Source organism: Kogia breviceps, chromosome 5, assembly GCF_026419965.1.
Source record: "Kogia breviceps isolate mKogBre1 chromosome 5, mKogBre1 haplotype 1, whole genome shotgun sequence".
NCBI lineage: Eukaryota > Metazoa > Chordata > Mammalia > Artiodactyla > Physeteridae > Kogia > Kogia breviceps.
This window is the reverse complement of record NC_081314.1, coordinates 137,665,398-137,689,661: the sequence shown is the minus strand read 5'-3', so window position 1 is coordinate 137,689,661 and position 24,264 is coordinate 137,665,398. Positions and strand designations below refer to the sequence as shown.

The window sequence follows — 24,264 nt, the reverse complement described above, 5'->3', positions numbered from 1 at the left end:
CCAAATAAGGGTATAAAAACAAACACACTACCATATACTATCATCATTATTTCATATAAGGAAAGAGATTTCAGTATCTTAACATGAAAAGAGAAAGACAATCTCTGAATAAGGGACCATTTTTTCCCCCAAAGAAAGGACATCTGGCTACTCTACATGAACAGATTGTTCTTACTCTTCTCATCTGGCAGCTAGCTGCCTAGGGAAAACTTCACATGTTCATAGACCTGCATTTGGTAACGATCGTTCCAGACTACAGAGTCTGAGTTGGCAAACAAAACAAACAAAAGTGGTTTGCCTTTTTTGTCTGAATTTATGGGCCAGTTAATCCATGTAAAGTCACAATTTGGTGAAAAAAAACACACAACTAATCAGAACGATTGCTTGGAAAGATAACTTTTAAAAAGCACTGAACTAACTGATTGATTCAAACAAAATGATGGATGTAAGAGTTCTTAGGAAGCAGTCTTTGTCTTCTCAGATACCAAAAGCACTCCAACAGTAAATAGTGATGACACACTTGGGACTTCCCTAGAGGTCCAGTGGTTAAGACTCCGAGCTTCCACCGCAGGGGGCTTGGGTTCAGTCCCTGGTGCAGGAACTAAGATCCCATGTGCCATGCAGCATGGCCAAAAAAAAAAATAGTGATGACATACTGAATTCAATAAACAAATTAGTCAGTTTAATACTCAAAGCACAGAGCATTTTATAAAATAATTAGTTTCAGATAATATACTGGATGACAGGCAATTAAAGCAGCTACCCAGTTTCAGGAATTTAATTTCCACAGGGTCTATAACCTCTAGAAGGACCTTTGGCTTGCTTTGGCAGCAAGATAACTTCTAAGAGTCTAACTTTGCCCTTCAATTATCTGACCAGGTAGATTGTAAAAGTTATAAATACCTGTTGTCTTTTAATTTGTTAGCTTGCTTTAAAACGACCAGTGGTCTCCTCTCTACCCATATTCAATCACCACTTGTACAGTGGAAGATCTTTTTGAGGTTTTAGGCCAAAATATTAACATAGTCCTTAAGTCCTCCGGACCTTGTCTTTGTTACCTCTACCCTAATCAAGTTACTGCAAATCTGTCTCTTGGCTCTGGAGCTGGTGTCTAGAGGCTGACCAGGCACAATTTGAATCTTTTGTGATAGGAACTGGAGTTCAATTTCACCAATGAAACACTGTTGGAATCAGAACTTAAATCAATGCTGAATAGCCAGAATATAAGAACTTAGAGTAATTTGAGTAGAATGGAAGCTAGATGTTATTAACTTTCCCTATTAACTGGAAGAAAATGTTACAGAGGACGCTCTCAGCCTAGATCATCTTTCCAGTTTCCAAAAATGAGTCATGGGTGGGCAGATCTCAAATCCAATCAAAGAAAACCAGAGGCTGATGTGTATGACATAGAAATTCTTGAGCTTGGGATCTTTTTCAGCTTGGAACTTAAATCTCAAGTGAAATTTTGACAGGATGGTGTAGGCAAGTAGGCACTTTGGTAGGAGTACAGACTGGCACAGCTGCTATAAAGAACAACTTAGAATTAGCCAAATTACAAACGCACATCTTTGGATCTAGCAATTCCACTACTAGTGACCACTTTTCGAAGCTTTTCATTGCAGCATTGATTATTACAGCAAGACTGGAAATAACATTAATACCTATTTTTTAATGGGACTGGTTAAATAGATTATGGTACAGTCTAACCATGGATCACTATGCAGGTGGGTATTAGAAGAGACAACGTTTTATGAACAGATATGAACTGATCTCCAATTTATGTTAGACTAAAAATGCACTGTTTGCACATTGTGTAAAAAGGGTAATTCATAAAATATACATCTTTGCTTTTATGTTCATAGAATATCTCTGGAGGATCATAAGAAACTTTTAACACTGCTGGTGAACTGGAAGGCTTCTAGAGATGGGTGGGTTTTTTTCACTATATGAATGAATGCCCGTTACCTTTTGAATTTTGAGACAAGAAAATTCGCATATATGCACATAGGTGAAGGAAAAGGCCCTACATCTGGTGGCACAATGAGAAAGCAGGTGAGTCTCACTTCAAAGTCAAATACCCGGTTGGTTCCGCCCTTGGGAGTTAAGATTGTTACTCTGTGACACAAGTCTGAAATGTGTCACAACCATCTCCAACCCTCAAGTCGATTTTTCCTTCCGTTTGTTTCTGAATCATCCAGGTTTCCGAACTGCTAGCAAACCTGGCATTCTTTCGAAAACACCAAAAACACTTTTGCTTCCGTTGTAACAGAGGGAAGGTGGCTAAAATATCAGGCCAAGGAACATTTTATCCTAAATAAGATTCAGTGTTTTTGAAAGTGCTCGGTAGCCATAAAGCTGTAGAAATACGAAGTATTACTCAGTAGAGTTAGTCATAATTATCATACCACACCTCAATTCAGTCTCGATAGTAACATCCCATCGCACTTTCCCTTGCCAAACCTGGCTTCCCCTTCTGGCCCCTCCCCTCCTCCCTCCCCTCCTCCCTCCCCTCCTCCCTCCCCTCCTCCCTCCCCTCCTCCCTCCCCTCCTCCCTCCCCTCCTCCCTCCCCTCCTCCCTCCCCTCCTCCCTCCCCTCCTCCTCCTTCTTCTCTATTTGCCCCTCCTAGCGCTTGGCGGGAGGTTTCCTCGCGTGACTACGTAAGTGCGGAAGGCGCACTGCAGCTCCCTGGGCTGAGGGACCGCAGGGTTTACTCTGTCCTCTAATCTCTATGATCCTCTTTGTGACCCGTCGGATAGCACCAGCCTCAGAGTTCCATGCCGATAGTCCTCCACGCCGACAGAGGACAGTGCAAAAAGCTGACGTTCTCGCGAGAGGCGCGGAGTTCTCTCCAAGTACTGAGAGCGGGAGCGCAAGCGCGCTCAGGGGTGCACTGTCGCTGGAGAGAAGACGCGACGCGGCTGAAGCTAGGGGAGCGCGCGTGCGCCTTCGCGAGTTCTGCGCTGCCGGGGCCGCGGTGTGAGATCCGGTGTGAGACAGAAGTGCGGGCCGCGGGAATGTTCCGAAAGGCCCGGCGAGTGAACGTGCGTAAGCGGAATGACTCGGAGGAGGAGGAGCGAGAACGCGACGAGGAGCAGGAGCCGCCGCCGTTGCTGCCGCCGCCGGGCACCAGCGAAGAGCCGAGCCCCGTCGGCGGCGACAGGGCCCCCGGAGGGGAGTCGCTGCTGGGCCCGGGGCTGCCGCCGCCCTCCGCGCTGACCTCGGGCCCCGGGATTGAAGCCGGGGGCTGCTTCCCGGGAGGCGCGGAGCCCGGCAACGGGCTGAAGCCGCGCAAGAGGCCACGAGAGAACAAAGAGGTGCCCCGGGCCAGCCTGCTCAGCTTCCAGGATGAGGAGGAAGGTAACCGCCGCGCTTCGACCTCCCAGATCCCGACATCCCTACCCCGCGCCTCCACCTCGAATCCCCGCATTCCCTGGACTCCCAGGAACGGAGCCCCTTCCCGCCCGACCCGCTGCACACTGTCCCCGCCTCCGGCCTTCTGCTCTGGCTTGGGGACGTGTTCCCGCGCCGCCACCAGCCTTTTCTTAACTACCGCCTCCTCCTCATCGTCCTCCCGTGCATCTCCTATTCCTGGATCTCAGATCAGTCATTCTGAGTTTTTCAAGTGGAAATTCAGTGTTCCCTGTCCTGCCTCTTTTAACTGGCGGGTGTGTTTTAGGGAGAGCTCGAGGCAGGTCCCCAGACTGCTCTGGGCACGTTCTCTGAGCCCTCTGTAGGTCACCGTGCCCACGCCTTTTGCCGTTCTCGTCCTGGTTAGACATCCTTGACCAGGAAGGCCGGGTGTGTAAGGAGTACTCGGTCTGGGAACAGACGCCCGGAGTTGAAGCTCTGGTTCTGAGTCACCTGGGGCCAGTCCCTTGCGATCGCGGAGCCTCAGTTTACCCATAAAAGTAAACAGGGGTACAGATGTGCGGCCTTCCTCGCATTGGCATTTGGACAATGAAGAGAGACAGTGTAATGGTATTTCAGGGCAGTTTATCCAATCCGGTGTGAGGGGCCAGGGTGCAGTGGATTTAGATTTCTGATCGTAAATGAGCCTTAAATCTTAAACCATTTTACCTCCCGAATTGTTGAGTGTGTGTTTATGTAACCCAATTAAGTCCATGTTATGAAGCATCTCGATGTGGGATGCTTTCTTGTTTCCAGTAGTAGGCAGTTTCTCTTTGGCTTTCCTGTTGTTTTTTATCTTAAGTTTGAGAGGAGTACAGCCACATTTTTGTTTTTAATGATACAGGGACAACTTGGCAAAGTGTTTGCGTTTGACTTTTAAAGTTTTCAAGTCAAGGATGATAATATGTCATCAAAACTTATTTTTGAAAAGTGATTAGCTCTCAGCTTAGTCTTGGAATAATAGTATGTCAGTTTGTGATGGATATAGAGTTACTCAGATTTGACAGCTCTGTAAACTAGCACCTTTTGATTTTGGATACTTTGTTTCAGATACCATAATAATATGATAATCAGGTGCTTTTTCAATGACTTTTTTTTCATCCTGAAATAGATGATTCAAGGAAGACAGTAGGACACAGGAAAACTTTTTGCAGTTACATGTGTTTTGCCTTTTAAAAAGTCTCAAATTGGCATTATTCCAGATTAATTTATGAAGTTGACTCAGTTTTTGAGAACCTATTACAGATTTGAAATTATTTCAAGTTATGTAATGATTTGGCGTGTATGAGTATATATTTGGAAGAATTTGAAAGTTAGAATGGAAAATACTGTCTGAAAATGGTTACTACAGACTTCGTTTAATTTCTTTTTTTAAGAAAGTGAAGAAGTTTTCAAAGTGAAGAAATCAAGTTATAGCAAAAAGATAGTAAAATTGCTTAAGAAAGAATATAAAGAAGATCTTGAAAAATCGAAGATTAAGACAGAAATCAACTCATCAGCTGACAGTAAGTACCAAACAAATATGATTCTTTTGAAATGACAAAATGAAACTCTTTCTCACAGGGATTGAATGGATTTGGTATATATAGTGAACTTGTTCAGTTGACTTTGTCGTCCAGGGTACAAATTGAGTAATGATACAGTTCTTTTGTTTAATTATAACACAGTTGCATTGTAAATGCATTTTTTAAAAAGACAGAACCATTGCCACTGGAATATTTCTGCTGCAATGACTAAATTGTCTCCCAATTTTCCTACTAGTGTTCCAATTGCTGTTGAACAGAGAAGGGAGGTTTCACACTTAAACCTGAGATACAGGTTTATTCCTATTTGAAGGAGTACTGTGCAAATTCCTGTACTTGTATTTTGTAGAGACAAGTTTTCGATTCCTTTGGTGTTATTTACACAGTTGGTTTAATTCTTAGAGAACTTTTAGGAATGCCCTAAGTCTAATGTTGAAAATACTCCCATTCAGCAGCCTTATCTGCTACACAGATGAAGATTCTCCATCTGTGTGTGTGGCCCCTGCCTGCATTGTACAGACGTCTCCCATGTCCTCTCACAATCTAAGTGAACATTTTTAAGCAAAATTTTTAATTGTCCTTAGGAAAGTGGTTCCATTATAATATGCTAATATGAGTTATTCTCATTGCAAGTGCTTTAAGGAAATATTTTTATTTTATGGAATTAAAGATAGAATTATTATTTCCCAGTTCTCCACTATAGGCTTAATGTGGAAAAGTATGTCCTTATATCTCAAATTTGCAATCTTATTTTGGAGACAGCATCACTTAAATGTATAACTGGACCCAGTATTTGGCAAAGTGTCCGATGAAGGTTAACTACATTTTTTTTTAGAGGTGGGTGATGGAATGCTTCATAGATAAAGTGGAATTTGAAGCCGGCTTTTTGATCATTTAAATACCAAAGGCTAAGGGAGGTATGGGGATATTAAAGATTAATGTGACCGAAGCTGTTTTGGAAAAGAGCGAGTATGCCTGATAGGCCAAAGTAGACGATTAGTGGAGGAAGCGGAGGTTTAGGGTGAAAGGTACGGTGCTGACAGATTGCGAAGGACGTTTACTGTCTAGTAAGGGGTTTCGGGTCGCTGTTTCAGTGGCCTGCAAGGTGCCGACACGGTGAATGCCCTCTGAGATCTTACCCTGGTGTTAGCATGCAGCATGGATTGGCGCGGGGAGAGGTTGGAGGCCAAAAGCAGTTTAAATGCAAAGGGCCCCAGCTTTGACCCGTTAGTAGTGGCTTTAAAAAGGCCTCAGCAGAGCAAGACTGAGGCTTTCCCTGGCTCAGCGGGAAATCGTGGGTGCGTTAAAAGTGTTTGCCGCGGGTGTGGGAAAAGAAATAGTAAAAGATTGTTTGAGAAGTATTGCAAGGGAAGAATTGGTAGACCTAATGTATGAGTCAACTGTTGGATTTAAAAGAAGTAGTCAGATTTGAGCTTTTGTGCCAGGTGACTGAGAGAATAATTATGTGTGATATACAGAAATAGGGAATGCAGGTGGGAGGAGGAGGGTTTTTAGGGGAACTGATTATTTTGGACTCTAGGAAGCTGCTTCATTTTTTCCAAATCTCTTGAGAACCAACTGTGTACGATGAAATCGAACAAGGAAGGTCTGGAAAAGTGAGGACTGAGAAAGGACCATTTACTGTTGGGTTAAGAAATGGAAGCAAGTGCAAGGTTTTTGAAGCCACCTTCTGTGACCTCTTCTATCTTCTACTTTCATATAACGGATTTCCTACCCACCCAGTAACTCAATTAATGTTCTCCCCAAAGGTGGGGCCTCTGTGTTATATAGGTTGTCATTCCCGAAGTGATGGTGCTCTGTAGCTCTTCTCATTCATCAAATCACAGTCCCAGGCTTTTCCTACCCCAGCCCTCCTTAGACAGGCAGAGGTGCATTAACTTGAAAACAAGGGTAGTGTCAGTCTACTTTTGTGATATTCCTAAAATAATGAGTTTACCTTTAAACTTGAATTTGAGTGGAAATGGCCAGTGAAGAGTTGGAGATGTAGATTTAGATACGGTGCTCATTGAGGTGATCATTAAAACCAGAGTAGGGCTTCCCCGGTGGCGCAGTGGTTGAGAGTCCGCCTGCCGATGCAGGGGACACGGGTTCGTGCCCCGGTCCGGGAAGATCCCACGTGCCGCGGAGCGGCTGGGCCCGTGAGCCATGGCCGCTGAGCCTGCGCGTCCGGAGCCTGTGCTCCACAACGGGAGAGGCCACAACAGTGAGAGGCCCGCGTACTGCAAAAAAAAAAAAAAACAGAGTAAATGGAATTGACGAGGGAGTAGCACAAAGGAAAAATTCTTGGACCAAAGACTTCTACCTGTAATAAGAATACACGTAGAGAAGAGGGTTTACTGAAGAGATAAAAAGAATCATAAAGTCCAAAGGAGAAAAGATAGGAAAGTTTCAAGATGATGATTGTCAGTTGTGTGAAACAGTATCAGAAAGGTCAGGAAAAGTAAGGGCTAAGGAAGGGCTGTTGGCAGGGTTGCTGTGTTTTTTTCCGGAGGAGGGCATCTGGCAAAAGAGACTAGTTTACTTGCCAAGCTCTGTGCCTGTTTGGAGGAAGGAACATCTTTTACTAAATTGCTCCGTGATACTGTATGAATTAGCTGTGGCTGCAGCCTTTGGGTTAGTTGGTGAGCTTGGAATGGGAGAAATCAAAGGCTGTTTGCCAGGGTTGAGGCATGCAAATTGGTGAGGAGGGGGGTGGGTAGCAGGTCTGCACTGCTGCTTTGGGAAGTTTGACAGAGAGAGAAGGAAAGGATAGTAGAGAAACAATTGGGATCAAGTAGAAGTTCTTTTGCTAGAGGAGAAGCCCGTGTGTCTTTGTAGACAGAAGAGAGGAGAGGGAGAGCCTGACCCCCACCTCCTCCTTTCAGATTATGTTAAACTCTGACTGTCCAAATGAGTTCACTTCCATTTTCAAATTTGGAGCAATCATAATTTCAGTTCATATATTCTTAACAATATTATGACCAAGAATTTTATCACATTAATTTTTCAGTGTAGTTTGTTGCTTAACGTCATGTAATCATCCAAATGATACATAGTTACACTACTATTAACTAGACTTCCATATATCAGTGTTTATTTCCTTGTGTTAAATGTATACTTATAAATAAAATAGCTGCAAACCTTAAAAAAAAAACCCATTCAAAGTAGAGAGAATAGTTGTGACAGACAGCAAGTTTCTTAAAGTAGTCAAAGAAATTGAGGCACAAGAGGAGCCTAGAAAAGGTTAGTTAGCATCTCTTTTTATAAAGCTGTCTGGAAGGGTAGTATATGACCAAGTAACAAAAATTTACCTGTCAGCCATGTTTGGGACTTGTATTTGCTCAATCAGAAGCAAATTCTTATCAACTTATTGAAACACTGAATCTTTTGAAGTCTGCAGAAATCTTTTTTTAAAAAAATTAATTTATTTTTTTACTTTTTTTTTTTTTTTTTTACTGCGTTGGGTCTTCATTGCTGCGCACAGGCTTTCTCTAGTTGCGGCGAGCAGGGACTACTCTTCATTGTGGTGTGCGGGCCTCTCATCGGGTGGCCTCTCTTGTTGTGGAGCACAGGCTCCAGGAATGCAGGCTTCAGTAGTTGTGACATGTGGGCTCGGTAGTTGTGGCTCGTGGACTCTAGAGCACAGGCGCAGTAGTTGTGGCACACGGGCTTAGCCGCTCTGAGGCATGTGGGATCTTCCCGGACCAGGGCTCGAACCTGTGTCCCCTGCATTGGCAGGCAGACTCCCAACCACTGCGCCACTAGGGAAGTCCCTGCAGAAATCTTTATCTGGGCATATCTGATCTAGTAACCCTTCTTGTAGTTCTGTTTTGTCTGTAAAAAGCCATTGATGTCATGTAGACTGAGAGCAGAAGGAAATGGGTAGTTCTTAACTACATCTGTCTTCATACATCTGATTAAACTGAGTTTTAAAAATCTCATAGCTGACTTCCCTGGTGGCGCAGTGGTTGAGAGTCCGCCTGCTGATGCAGGGGACGCGGGTTCGTGCCCCGGTCCGGGAAGATCCCACATGCCGCGGAGCGGCTGGGCCCGTGAGCCATGGCCGCTGAGCCTGTGCGTCCGGAGCCTGTGCTCCGCAACGGGAGAGGCCACAACAGTGAGAGGCCCGCGTACCGCAAAAAAAAAAAAAAGAAAAAAAAAAAAAAGAAAATCTCATAGCCTCACAAGTCACTTCAGAGGGAGTCTGTGGCTAACGAGGTAGGATGGTAAATTTAAAAAACTGAAGAGCCTTAAAGCAGAATGACCTAAATCATCTCAGTAAAGCTGGGGGGGTGGGGGGAGTCATTATCCCCAGCACTCTTCTTTAGGGAAGTAGAATGTGGTTTGGGAAGAATTAAGAGCTTTTGAAGCAGTTTTGGGGAGGGAGGGGAACATGCTAGGTAAACAACAGAAGTTTATCTTTCATATGTAGAATGAACTTTTGTTTTACTCTTCCATTATATTCATGGTGCCTCTTTTGTGCATTGCCAGGTTCAGTGCTTCAAGGTGAAAGACACTGATTTTCTGAGTTTTGCCTGGGATGGAAGGTGTAATAGGACTATTGAGTTATAAGTAAAGTAAACCGTTTGGTGGAAAGTAAACCAAGGTAACAGTGGTGCCTCCTGGAACCCTGTGGCAGGAAAGTGGTCTTGAAACTGGCCTCGGGAATGGCCCGAGAACTAGAGAGCTCTCTTCTCTGTCCACGTGGCCAAGTACGGCTACTCCACAACTCCCTTCCTAGTTTGCACGTGGTTTTTAGTGCCTCCTAGTCTCTGACTTGTCTCTGTGTCCCAATTCCAGATTGCCAGAAAAATCAAGTTTAGTCACACATCCACTCTTAAACGTTCAGTCATGGCAACGGGGTCAGGGGCTTACACAGTGTAAATGTGACCTTTGGGTCTCAGCCCTTCAGATGATGGGTGACAAATGGCTGTGAACTAAGACGATATCCCATAAAGTGTTCATTACAGAGAGGTTTATCTGGTCTATAATCTTTGTTCTTGATAGAAAGCTGCCTCAAATGGGCTTAGAGTTTAACGAAATACTGACATGTAAAGTGAAATAATGCTTCCAAGAGGTTTGAACAGTTACCTGTGAGAGTTTAGAGGGAGAAACAGTTAGTTTTGGTAAACTAGTAAAATTTTGATAAAATTAAAGGTAGCGATTGGGCGGGGCCTCTGCATCCCTGCGCCCCCTGTATTGTTGTTACCTCCAATTGTGTTTATTGTGATTATTCATGTTCACACATCAGTGGCTTGAGTTTTTTATAAACAATTTAAATAGTTCAAGCTTTAATGAATTGAGCCCATAATTGCATTAGAAGTGACTCCTTAATTTATGGATCTTGTTTTAGATATATTTTATTACTTTTTTCAAAAATGTAGACGAACCTCCTTTGGACAAAACAGGTCATGTTAAGGACACCAGTCAAGAAGATGGAGTTATCATCAGTGAACACGGGGAAGATGAAATGGATATGGAAAGCGAGAAGGAGGAAGAAAAGCCAAAGGCTGCCGGAGCCTTTTCAAATGCTTTATCTTCTTTGAATGTTCTCCGACCAGGTGTGTACTTGCAAATTCTCCTTAGAACTGAAGTAAGCCCTCAAGAATGAGCTGTCTGTAAAGATGATCGTTAAGGAAGGAGTTAGCTAAGTGGTGTTTCTTGTGACATCCCTGTTTGAAGCCAGGTTGTTTCGTTTTGCGATTACAGAAAGTAAGAAAACTAGAAACTTCCCAGCTTTCCAAGTTCATTCTCAGACAGGCAGTTTTATTATCAAAGCAAATGTAGGGGTTCAAGTAAATGGTACTGAAGTCCTTTTTTTATGTATTTCAGATTAAGATATTAACTTTTTTAAAAACTGCTACCAAAAGCAAAATTGCTGCTAGTTTTATGTTCACACTTTTTTTTTCTTTAACTTTTTTATGAAAATAATTTGTAGATCTATTCACTGGCTAATCAGCTTTTGAATAAATAAATGCTTAGTAGCCAAATTTAAATTATGAAGAGTGACCATTTAACTCATTATAAAATCTAAAATTACTTACTCTGAGGGAATTCCCTAGTGCTTTCACTGCTGTGGGCCGGGGTTCAATCCCTGGTCGGGGAACTAAGATCCCACAGGCTGCACAGGGTGGCCAAAAAATAATAATAAATTTTAAAAAAATAAAAATGCTTACTCTGGGTTTGTAAAGTTGTGAAAAGTTATGTACATAGTTCTAGTAGCATTCTAATTGGAACAGTCTTTATGGGAAGCAGTTGGACAATATGAATCAATAGATTTCAAATGTTCTTAGTCTTTGACCCTGTAATTCCATAGCTAGAAATTTATCCAAGGAAATAATGTTTTTATTGCAACTTTATTTGCAATGAACAACATTTAGAAAATGTCTAGCAGGAGAGGAATGGCTTAGTAAGTTAAGGTGCATTTACATGATGGGATATTACATAGCTATTTAAATAACAATTAGAAGAGTAGCAAGGCATTAATTTTTACTGTAGGTGAAAATGTCAATTAATTTGATTATGTAGTAGATTATGCTTTATTGAGTGAACGTTGTAAACCACTAAAAATTATGTTTATGCAAAACAACATGGGAGAAAGCTTATGTTTTAATATGAAGAAAAAATTAGATGTAGAATTATATATTCAGTGTGCTTACTGGTCAACTGAAAACTATTTGCAAGAGAAATATAAATCTAATAGTGTTTTTTAGGGTTGTAAGATTGTAGATACCTTTTTTGTTTTTATTTGTTTTCTGGTTTAGTAATAAATGTGATTTTATTGCTTTTGTTTATTTCTTAAAAATGAAAATTATACCATTAAAATAAAACTGCTAGGGCTTCCCTGGTGGCGCAGTGGTTGAGAATCCGCCTGCCGATGCAGGGGTCACGGGTTCGTGCCCTGGTCCGGGAGGATCCCACATGCCGCGGAGCAACTAAGCCCGTGAGCCGTGGCCGCTAGGCCTGCGCGTCCGGAGCCTGCGCTCCGCAACGGGAGAGGCCACAACAGTGAGAGGCCCGCATACCACACACAAAAAAAAAACTGCTTTGGTGGATTTTCCCTTCCCCCCTTTCCTGTACATATTGCCATTATACATATTTTTTAGTTTCCCTAGTGACTTTTACTTCCATTTAAACTAAATTAAAAATAAGTCAGTTGTTTTGCAGGCACAGTTTGGGAAGGGGGGGCGGGGATGCCAGCAGATAACATTAGAACATCACTGTGACAAGGTTGTCTTGATGAGATTCACTTATCTTTCATATTTTCAGGAAAATAGAAACTTTATTCCCTAATAGTGCATAGTTTATAATCCTCACCATTTGTTTCCAGGAGAAATTCCAGATGCAGCTTTTATACATGCTGCTAGGAAAAAGCGTCAGATGGCCCGGGAATTGGGAGACTTCACTCCTCATGATAGTGAGCCTGGTAAAGGCCGCCTTGTTAGAGAGGATGAGAATGATGCCAGTGATGATGAAGATGATGATGAGAAACGCCGTATAGTTTTTTCTGTGAAAGAAAAATCGCAAAGACAGAAAATTGCGGAGGAAATAGGTAACTGGATTTAATGGGACCGTAAGCCTGTTTCATTGCTATTAAATATAATTTGATACTACAATCCAATAAAAAGTACCTATACTTATTTAACTATGTTTAATGTTAGAGAACTGTTCTTGCTGGGGTGTAAGTGTCTTATTGGAATTTTTTGAAAAGCGAAGCATGATTTTGGTAGCTAGTGTTTATTGAGCACTGTGTGACCCGTACTGTGCTAAGCACCTAATGTACATAAATATATGTACTTGGCTCTTCATTCTTAGGAGGCATTAGGTTTCCAGAGGTGAGGAAACCTACCCAAGGTTTCAGTCGTTAACATTGATACCGCCTTTTGCTTCAGGTATGCTGTGTGTTAAGACAAGCAAAAGCAGAAGTATCAAATGCGGGAGAGATCATAATAGACATTTTAACTTCAGTAAGACTGAGTTAATGCCAATAGTTTTGCTTGATTTTTGTGAAATATCAGGGTAGCATCTCTTCCCTCGCTGATTTTTGGGAATTATTTACTTTGCTGCTTATGGCTCTAGGTATTGAGGGGAGTGATGATGATGCTTTAGTAACTGGAGAACAAGATGAAGAGCTCAGCCGATGGGAGCAGGAGCAGATCAGAAAAGGAATTAATATCCCTCAGGTAAGAACCAAAGGATTAAACTTCAAAAATTAAAAAAAGAAATTAAAAAAATTTTTAGCTTATTTTGTTAAAGTAAAAACATACTGCACATTGAATTGATCCTTCGTCATTCATTCAAGTAACATAATGAGGAAAATTCTATAAAGTTATGTATCCAGTAAGCTGTTAGAAGAAACTATATTATATTTTGCCTTTTGCCATCCAAATGATGGAAGAGTTTCTGGTTTCTTAGGTAAGTGTTTCTCTAAGTGGTCCTTCAGCCAGCAGCATCAGCGTCATATGGACGCTTGTTGGAGATGGAAATTCTCTCCCTCCTGAGTGAGACCTAGTGAATGAGAAACCCTGGGGGTGGGGCCCTGCCATCTGTTTCACAAGTCCTTTGGGTGATTCTTTTGCTCCTAAAGTTTGGGAACCTGTATAGATAAGGTGTTTCTTTCCTATAGAGCTTATTTTTTTCTGACTTTAAAAATTATTTTGGGGCTTCCCTGGTAGCGCAGTGGTTGAGAATCCGCCTGCCGATGCAGGAGACCACGGGTTCGTGCCCCGGTCCGGGAAGATCCCACATGCCGCGGAGTGTCTGGGCCCGTGAGCCGTGGCCACTGAGCCTGCGCCTCCGGAGCCTGTGCTCCACAATGGGAGAGGCCACAACAGTGAGAGGCCTGCGTACCGCAAAAAAAAAAAAAAAAAAAAAAAAAAAAAAAATTATTTTGTAGAAGATGGATTTCTCAGTAATGCAAAAATCTTATTGTAGATGAAAAATATCTTCCAAAATAGTTATAACAATTTATTTTATAAAAGTAAGTAGTACAGTGGAAATAGCACATAACATTTTTTCTGTTGCTAGTGTTTTGACACAATTTAATGCCCCTTCTAAAAACTTCTTTGTTATTGTTTTCCTGAAAGTTACTAGAAATGAATCCAGTAATCCCATAGGAATTAGAAATGAATCCAGCCCTACTTTTATCTGATTTTGAGGAGCTCTGCAATTACTTATTTTAATTACATACTATTTGGAAAATGGGTATAATTTTTATTGTTAGTGGTTTTTTTGTTTGTTTGTTTAACACTAAAGGCATGGGATTTTTCTTTTCATAGTTTCAGCTACTAGTTTTAATATACATCCCATTTCTTTTCTAGGTTCAAGCAAGTCAGCCCACTGAAGTGAACATGTACTACCAGAACACTTACCAGACAATGCCTTACGGTTCATCCTATGGCATTCCTTATAGTTACACAGCCTACGGATCATCCGATGCCAAATCTCAAAAAACAGATAATACAGTCCCTTTCAAAACTCCCAGTAATGAGATGACTCCCGTTACTATTGATTTGGTAAAGAAACAGCTTAAAGACAGGTAGGGCAGATCAACTTCTTAAAGACCTGTCCTCTAGCTTTCCGTTCCCTCAGGCAACATGTAGTCTGGGGTAGCAGATGCAGAATATCGGCAAAGAAGACTCACTGGCCTATCTTCAAAAGCTAAACAGAAGATGACTTCATACTTTGTTCTGCTACCTTCTTGGATTACTTCTGTGGAAGCCTCGAAAAGTTTTTAAAAATACCACTCCATGATCTTGTTGAAGACAGTTCTGAATTTGCACCTCTTGGACTCTGAAAAAGTGTAGTCAAGATATGGGGGGAAAAACAAAACAGTGAGATTTTGGTTAGCCCACCAAATAACTTTATAGGAAGTCTGTAAACTGCCGTTTTTTTTTGAGGAAAAAAGCAGTACAGATGAAAAGATCCACTCCAAGCATTTTTATATTCTAATAGTGGAACTAAATGCATTATTATAAATATTGCAAGAGTCCTGACAGCATAGACTTTCAGATGTAAATGTGTTATATTTATCCTTTTCTGTTCTTAAGGTTGGACTCCATGAAAGAACTGCACAAAACAAATCGACAGCAGCATGAGAAACATCTGCAAAGCCGAGTGGACTCCACCAGGGCTATTGAAAGATTAGAAGGGTCTTCTGGGGGTATTGGTGAACGGTATAAATTTTTGCAAGAAATGCGAGGGTATGTCCAAGACTTGCTTGAGTGTTTCAGTGAAAAGGTAAGAATGCAAAAATATTAATCTCTTTGAATAAGGCAAAATTAAGGAGGACTAGATTTCTATATTTCTCACAAAATATCCACTGAATTCAACTTTAGAAGTGATGAAAAGTCATGCTTCATTTTCTCCACTTCATTAACAACCTTCTATCTTGGGGTAATCTAGTGCCTTTTAGAAAACAAAAAAATATAATTCAAAGCATATTTAAATAAGACTTTTGCAAATCCTGCCTTAATTTAATGATAGATTATTGGCCTGTCCTGAATTATTAAAATATAAGGGACTCATGAAATCTTCTTTTTTATGGTTCAGATCTAAACTTATCTTTAAACTGTTTCTACAAGTAATTCCAAATATGCACAAAGTTGCAATATTTTATTAGCTTTTTTTTTTACCCTAGATAAAGTTGATTGCCATTGCTGCTAATAGTTTTCATCTAAATAAGCCTGTGCTTTATCCATTTCAGAAACCATTCATTGGCCATAATTTCTGTTAAGGTCTCATTTCTTCCAAGTTCATTTTTTTTAGTAAGGCAGTCAGTTGGCACAATTATTTGCATCTTATTATACCATTTGTTTGCATTTTTTGTTAGCTGCACGCGGAATCCTTTTCTCAAACAGCCTTTTAATTGATTTTTCTTTAAGATAAATGTTATTGTTTGATGCTTTGGTTTATAGGCATTTGTGGACTTCACAGCCTTTTCTTTAAAAAAAAGTAAAAGTGCTTTTGAATATCCTATCTCTATAAGCTTTCAAGTGATAACAGGATTAGAAGGCACATTTTCTGTTATTCTTGGCCATATGAATTAGCATAGAATCGGTAAGCATTCAGTATTTTAACTTTTTATTATCTCCGTTGATTACTTCAGTATCTTAAGGCCAAAGGCTGGCTAAAGAACAGTGCCAAACTGTGTCTTCCAAATGGATCTTAACGGTTCCAGCCAGTCCGGTCAGATCCACCAAGTCTTCTCTGAAGGATTCATGTTCTTGTCCCTATCACCGATTTCTGGAGAAGCAGCTACATTCTAAGCTATGATATCCCTGTGGCAGATCTGTGGCTTAGGGTGACAAGTACAGGGGTGAGAAAGAAACATAGGTTTGACTGCAGAGGAGCTAGAGTCAAGAGGAGAAGTGGACATAAATGTCGGAGCTGGCAGTTGTGTCCTTCCTACTAATAAAGCCCTTATGAGCCCAGGGGACATGGTGCTGCGAGCAGGTCTAATAACCTTTTGTGGCTAGAGAAAGGATCTCTGTCTTAAACCGTACTTTGTAAGTGAGATTTGTCCCTGTGGAGCTTTTTCTTGAAGTATCTGGGTCTTTGCTTTGGAACTTACTTGAGTAAACTTACACGCTTGTAATTGCAAACTGAACTCTTAAAAAATATTGACAGTAATACGATCAACTAGATTGTACCATTCTTGAGTTAAAGAGACTAGTAGAATATCTAGTTCATATAGTTTTCAATTGCTTACTATGTTAAAAAACATTTAGTAGTGTACTTTATCTCTCCTTGATTACCCTGTTCCTAGGGAAGTATCCCTCAGACTGTGCTAATACGTTTTTACAGAGTCACTTAGATAAATGTTTAGGGAGCAGATCTTAAACCATATCTATTATATAGTGACTACATTTTAATTAAAAGAGAAGTAGATAATTCCCTTTTAAAGATGAGTATTTCATTTTGACATTTTCATATGCATTTGATTTTACTGAGTCAGCTGCTGAGTTAATAATGTCATAAGTTGTCATTTTGGAAATACTGAGGAATAATTGGATAGATCTGAATATTCATTCCAGTTATACTATAAAAATATTGTTTAAGGGTAAGACCATCAAAATGTAAACATTCTTTTGTTTTTTTCTCTTTTGTTATAAAAGTTTAAGTGGTTTTGAACTTAGATTTTTAATTATTTTGCAGATTATTTTAACGTTACATTGTTTTGTTTTCCTGCAGTCATCTTCCTCCTTGTGTTCTTTGTCTTAAATTTGGCCTTGAAATAATGATAGTCAATAGCAATTTCCAGTTTGGAGAGGGTAAAGAAATTGTCATGGTGCACTCGTGAGATAAATCAGTATTGTTAAGAACCATGAATGAGAGCTGAAAATGTGTTTTAGGGCTTTTATTCTCAGTAGAATTTTCCCTGGGCTTTGTTAAAAGGCATTTTAATTACCTAAACAGGAAAAGCACGTTATCGGAATTTTAACTATAAATTGAATAATTAAGGTTCTGTCTGATGCAACCTCAGGCGTGTAGCTCTTATAGTAGAGGAGTGTTAATCATCTCCAGGACTAAAGGAATGCATAGGTACATTTGTCTTTAGTCCTGCACAGTTTGAAAAAATGAGGGGGTAGGTAAGTGTAAGTCACAATAATATGACAGTAATTGCTTTAAAAATCGATTCTAGTTAATTTTAGAGTCTGTAGGCTCAGCTTATATCACCAAGATAATTAGTGCAGATTTGGGGACATTGTTGCCCATGGTGTGGCATATTAAAAAATAAAATAACTCCATCAGTTTGACCTTTCTGTGAACATTTGCTGCTTTTGCAATGGGATCATGCAAGTGTATAAAATTGCTTTTATTACAGACATCTTTGTATTCCACCTGCCTTTTTTTATTTTCCATTTACAGTCTGTTCAGTTCAGGATGCTGCTATAACACTTGGTGCCAGTGTTCCCAAACTCTAGTGTGCTTTTTCATTTGCACTAACCATCAGGAAACTAGAATTTCTGGTTTCCTCAGGTATGTGTAGTGGTTGTTAGCGTTTTGTGAAAGTTCCATAGCATTTGGTTATAGCATAGGTATTTATAAAGAGAACGTTTTCTGGTTTTTCCTTTTAAGTTAGGTCTCATTCTGTAAGCTTTTTGTATTCTACATGAACCAGGTGAATGCTTATTAGCTGTGGCTATTAACCTGGAAAAATTTGTTGACTTTGTAAACTGACAATTTATGCAAAGAATTTTATTATTTTACTTACAAATATGGAAAAATTTAAACATTTGATAGGAAGAGAAAAACTTTCTGAGTTTTAGATAGATTGATTTTAGACAGGTTAGTTAGTGATCGCTAGAAATTTTATTCACCATATTAATGTAAATGAATGCAGTTCACGTTTTAAATGTGTAATAAAGCCACAAAGATACCATTGCATCTTTTGGTATTACACAGCAATAATGGTTAAACTACAAAAATTGGCAAGGGAGATCATGCTGCTAGAAAGTTAAAAATGGACTTTTAAAAAGAACTTTCAAGTACTTTATAAAAAAAGCACTAAAATTTCTGACAATTCTTTACTCACTCTCTTTACTAATGTTAAAGTGTTTAACCTAACCAAACCTTTGCTCCAATAACTAGGCACTGGACATTATAGCTCCGTATACGGAATAAAAGAAGAAGTGGTGTTTCCCAGAAATCATAAAACTGAATTACAATTTTGTTTCATTGAGAATTCATGATTATTCTGTCCAGAGGGTACTTTTTCAGAAATCCGGAAATAATAATGGAACCCTCAAATATATAAGCAGCTGAGGAGTTTGGTGTTACGGAGTGTGTTGTATTTTTACAGGTGCCACTGATTAATGAACTTGAATCAGCAATACATCAGCTGTACAAACAGCGAGCTTCCCGCCTTGTCCAAAGACGACAAGATGATATTAAAGATGAATCTTCGGAGTTTTCAAGCCATTCAAGTCAGTCCATCTTGAAGGTTTTTATTATTCATTAAACAACCTTGTTTACTTAGTGCATCCTAATTGAAAATTAGACGTCTCAGAGCATTTTTTCTTTTTAAAGAAACAAATTTCCTTGCTCTTGTGTCAGGTAGATCTAAAATTAGCATGTGCTTGGATTGTGTTTAAGAAAAATATGGCTTTGCAGAGGAACTCAAATCATGTACTAATATTCTATCGATCTTATTCTTCTTTGGGCATTCTTTCATTCTTTATAGTAAAGACATCATCAGTATTTTATCTTAAAACCGGTACCTATTTGGCCCCAATTGATTTTCCCCCCATTTTAACACCAATACAAATGCTGTTGTTGATCACAACAAAGGTTTTGAGTTAGGGGCTGGGAAATTTTGTATGGGAGAGGGGGCTTTATTACATAACAAATGATACAAGTCCAAGATTAGGGGAGTTTTGAGCTTCACCCCTTAGATGAAGCAAAATTTTTTGTATTTAAAATGTTTTTGTATTTTCTAGTTGGCCTCATATAGTGGGGTTTGTTTAGTAAGTCAGTTGGTTGCCAACACTTCATGAAATTCTAGTGTAAAAATTTGGAAATTGAATTTATATTCCTTTCATTATGATGTGTGTTATGGAAAACCAAAATTAATTGGAAAACCTCTTATTAAATAGTTGAGCTGAAGTTCTTTAACCAGACGTTTTAAACATTTTAATTCCACTCTTTCATTGCCCTCTATATTCTTGGGTGCTGTAGTAGGAATTTTCCTACATTGGATTTCTCATGGCTTCTTTTGTCATCTCTTCGGTTCCTATGTCAGCAGTTCTTAAATGGAAGTGTACCTCAGAATTACCCATGATATTAATTTAAAATGCGGATTTCTTGGTCCTGTCCCCAGATTCTTGCCAGGTCTTGGATGGTGTCCAGTAATCTGCATATTAAACAACCACCCCAGGTGTTCCAAGTGCAAAGGGCCCTGTTATTCTTTCTGAAAACAATGCTTTGTCATATAGTGTGTCCTCTAAATTAGAGAGACATTGAATCCCTGAGAAAGCATTCTGTGTGCTGGACGGGTTTTGGAGCACCGTAAAGAGGTGGTAACGCGGCCGTCAGATGAGTCAGACTCAGACGTAGGCCACATGAATGGCTTTGACCTTCTGTTTTTGCCATACACGTTTAAATTGGATTAGTGCCATTTTGGGCACCTAAATAACTAATGCATCCCGCCCAGATCACTTTTGATCCAGATAGAAGCAGATTTCTGGGGCAAATTACAGGTAATCATTGTACCTATGACGGGAAGTAATTTCCTTTTAAGTTAAATGGTTGGGTGAGCGAGCCATGCATTTCATCAAATACTTTTTCCTGCCTATAATCTGTTCTTTATAATTTGGAGGTATTTATTTGTATGGAATTTGAAGTGAGGGTTGAATGATAGTTGTTAATTAGATTGATAGCTGGAAAGAAGTGAAAGGTAATGAGAAAGTGAAAAGTATTGTCCTAGAGGAAGTATTCATTAACTGCCAAACATCTGAGAAAAATTGCATGGGGTACTGAAGTATCGGTTCTTTTTCTGATCTTTTTTTTAGAGAAACAAAAATGCAGCCAGAAATTCATTTGTTTAGATTTGTAAACACTTATCACACTTACTGGATATAATTCTTACGGAAATGAAGGAGGCGCTCTCTTGAGTCATCTGCTCTCTTATATCTCCCTCGATATATATTTTACAAAATCTGTAAATATAATAACATCTTAAGTATTTATTATAGTAGAGAATTTTCTTTAAAATATTTCTTTACTGAAGGGTAGCTCTTAAAGAGGCAGGAATCATTTCTGTAGTTTGGGACTTTTTAGCCATTTCATCTATGGTGTGTAGTGGAGTTCCAGTTGAGGTGGAGCCTGGGGCATCTTGTTTACTATACTGATCTTTTTTTGTAATTTGAACTGTGGAACATACTTCCTAATACCCAAGCTATTTTGGAATATGAAGGAAAAAATTCAGTAAAAGAGTCAACTTTTTTTTTTCCTTTTTTTTTTTTTTTTTAAAATGGGATCTTCCTGGATTGGGGCACGAACCCGTGTCCCCTACATCGGCAGGCGGACTCCCAACCACTGTGCCACCAGGGAAGCCCTGAGTCAACTTTTAAAAGTAGTAGGATCTAGGATCGTTAGAATACACTGAAGGGGATACCAGCTCATTTTGGGTTTTATTATTCCTGTTGCTGCTATCAGTGACACATCTTTGATATCAGGAAAAAGACTATGGAAAAAAGACTTAAATGGATGTCTTTCATTTTGCACGTGATCTCCCCCTCCCCCGCCACCACCCTTTGGGTTTTGTGCTTCTCGTTACTATCCCATGTAATACAGAACATCTCCATAGCGTAGAACTTAAATGTAGACATGAGGAAGCATCACAGACAGATGTTTCCCCCACTCTTCCTTCTACCCTAGGCAAGAGATTCGAAGATTCTTCTCTGGAGGAGGAGAGTGGGTCCAGAGAAAAGACCATGAGCCACTGTAACGTCTGGGGGCCCCAACAGAAAGTTGACTTGAACCCAGGGATCTGATGGAGATGGCTCTGTTAGACAGCTCCCACCTACAGCCACGAAATTTCCAATCTCATTCTTACATAGGAGGTAGTTAATGATCATGGTGAGCAGCCCAAGCAGCAGAACCAGAGGGGCTGAGGAAACGAAGACAGCGCAGGTGACAGGAGGAAACCCTCGGAGGCGCGGGGAGGGTCCTACGCGTAGCACAAGTAGCGGATGCTATAGAGAAGGAACGTTCTACGGAGAATAGCTGTATCTCAGAAACTAAAGATGTGGTAACTGAAACATAAATTTCCATAGGAAGGTTGGAAGCTAAAGCTAGAAAATTGCCCTAGAAGTTAAAAAAAGAGAGATGGAAAATAGGGGAAAAAAGAAAGAAGGGGATTGTGCTTTGAAAAGTAGGGTTTGAGAAAGCACAACTTGGGTTCTGTCAGCTGTGATTTTCAGTCTGTATGTTGATTCTGCCCTTGTTCTTAAAATAGTAATAGAGAATAAATTTCTACAAAGAAAAATTAGAATGAAATAGAATAAATGATTAAACTCCTGCAACAAAGCTGTTTTTTCATCCTTCCTACTTATGTCTCTGCTGTCATATCAACATGTGATGCCTAAGTTCGTCCTTACAAAAAGTAATGTATTGTTTTTCCCTTTACACAAGTAACTTAGATTTTTAATTTATTTGGTCATCATGATAGCATAAACTAGTTCTGTTACTTAGACATAAGAACAGGGATTAAGCCCATTTGCATTTGTGTAGTGTTGTTGAACTCTCCATGTATATTTCTCTTCCTTTTTGTGGGAACACAGATGAATATTGAGACTTGCTCTAAACTAGAAGACTAGCCGGTTTATCGGTTACTGCAGAATCCTGCTGTTGAGATTAGAAAGCAGTCTATCATTATGGCTTATTCTGTGCAAACTCTTTCCTCAAGATTGTTGAAGGAAGGCTTTTAATTTTAACCATTGTTGTTTTACAGATAAAGCTCTGATGGCACCAAATCTTGATTCCTTTGGACGAGATCGGGCACTGTACCAAGAGCATGCAAAACGTCGGATTGCAGAACGGGAGGCGAGAAGGTGATGCTACAGATGCTTGCTGTTGGTTTGTTTGTGAAGGGAGGAGCCTCTTTTATCTGGTTTGGGAACTTGATATTTGTTATTTAGGACTCGTCGTAGACAAGCCAGAGAGCAAACCGGTAAGATGGCAGATCACCTTGAAGGCCTTTCCAGTGATGATGAAGAAACGTCTACAGATATTACAAATTTCAATCTGGAAAAAGGTTAGACATTTATTTGGAAATGAGATTCATTGTCAATGTGCTTTCTCCTTGGCTGTGGTTTCTGCCATGAAATAATTTGAAGTTTTGTGGCCTCTGCTTTAGAACTAGGCACTTTGGTTTAATTATTAAAACTTACACCCATTTTTATTGATGAGTTCTCAAAATTCGTGGTAACACTTTGTTGTGGGGTTCATCTAGTACTTGCATTATAGATCTTATTACTTTTTGAATCACAGAATTTTAAAAGTGACAAGAAAATGTTTCAGATCCCAGGGGCAGCCCTAATGCAGCCTGTCTGGTCTAGAAAGGTAAAGGTTGGCAGTAGGGCATTCAGCCCTAAAGGAAATTCCTGATTTGGGGAGCCCCGAATAATTCAATCAAGAGGAATAGTTAGTTCTGTTACATGAAGACATTTCCAGAAGGATCCCCAAGTAAAAGTCTTTATTTCCCACCACTGGCTGTGATTATTTGGAATTATATTGACTGCAAGCCCTTTGGAACTTAGTCGGATAACCTTATTTTTTTCTCCCACTCTTTTTACAGTGAACATTTCCAAACATACAGAAAATGGGAAAGAATAGCACAGTGATCACCCATATACACCTGTCACCCAAATTCAGCAGTTCTTACCATCATTTAGCCAAGTTCACTTTGGATATGTGTGTGTTTTGCTGAAACATTTGAAATTAACTTACAGACATCATGGCACTTGCCTCTAAAAACTTTAACATCTTTAATGTCTTCTTTAAAAAAAAAAAAAAAAAAAAAAAAAAAGGATGCTTTTCTGCCTAACTGCCACACTATTGTCACACCTGCGAAAATTACCTAGAAGTTTTAGTATCATGTCTGCATTCAGTTTTCCTCCATAACAGCCCCTCTGCCACCCCGCCCAGAATTCTTGGGACTGTTTCTCTTACTCTGTATTTTCTAAACCTGGATCCACACCAGGTTCCTGCATTGCACTTGGTTGTTACATCTTTTTACGTAGAATTGGTGAATATCATGATACCTTATACACATACACACACCCCTATTCTTTATTTGTTTAAGGCATTAACTTTCTGAAGAGATCAGGCCACTTATCTTGTAAACGTCCTACATTCTGAATTTGTCTGTTTCCTCATAGTTTTAACTTGTTCTCCCAGTCACTATATTTCTTGTAAACTGGAAGTTAAGTCTTGATTACATTCAGCTTACAGCTTTTTTGGCGAGAATACTTCACACAAGATGCTGTTACCAGCATGATACCAGATGGCAAATGTTAGGTTGCCCACTATTAGTGGTGTTAAGATGGATCTTGAGAAGTAGGTTGTCATGACTAGGTCTCTTCCTTATAAAGAGTCTGCTGTTCCAAGTCATATGGAGCATTACATAACCTTTACTTAAAGATCCTAGCATCCATTGCTGATTCTTGTCAGTTATTGCAATCACCAACAGACTTTGAAAGAAGAGATATGATTGGTCACTGATAATGGTACTACACATCTGTTATTTCCGTGGTGATTTGTGGACTGAAGAGCTAGATAACAGAGTTTGTACTTTATGCAGTTACTCACAGTTACTATTCCATGGTG

General features: G+C 39.9%; 1 protein-coding gene across 2 annotated transcripts in view; it reads left to right on the top strand.

Moving 5' to 3' along the window:
* Nucleotides 1-2,859: 2,859 nt before the first annotated feature.
* PAXBP1 (PAX3 and PAX7 binding protein 1) overlaps nt 2,860-24,264 on the top strand; it is a 35,145-nt gene continuing 13,740 nt past the window's right edge. The window contains exons 1-10 of one of the 2 annotated variants that reach the window (XM_059065665.2): nt 2,860-3,358; nt 4,786-4,914; nt 10,317-10,493; nt 12,263-12,484; nt 13,012-13,115; nt 14,253-14,470; nt 14,982-15,171; nt 18,737-18,860; nt 22,388-22,487; nt 22,575-22,690. In XM_059065665.2, coding sequence (XP_058921648.1) covers nt 3,016-3,358; nt 4,786-4,914; nt 10,317-10,493; nt 12,263-12,484; nt 13,012-13,115; nt 14,253-14,470; nt 14,982-15,171; nt 18,737-18,860; nt 22,388-22,487; nt 22,575-22,690 — 1,723 coding nt within the window. In that variant the 5' untranslated portion in view covers nt 2,860-3,015. The remainder of the gene's footprint in view (nt 3,359-4,785; nt 4,915-10,316; nt 10,494-12,262; nt 12,485-13,011; nt 13,116-14,252; nt 14,471-14,981; nt 15,172-18,736; nt 18,861-22,387; nt 22,488-22,574; nt 22,691-24,264) is intronic. The other variant, XM_059065666.2, reaches the window with a different exon arrangement.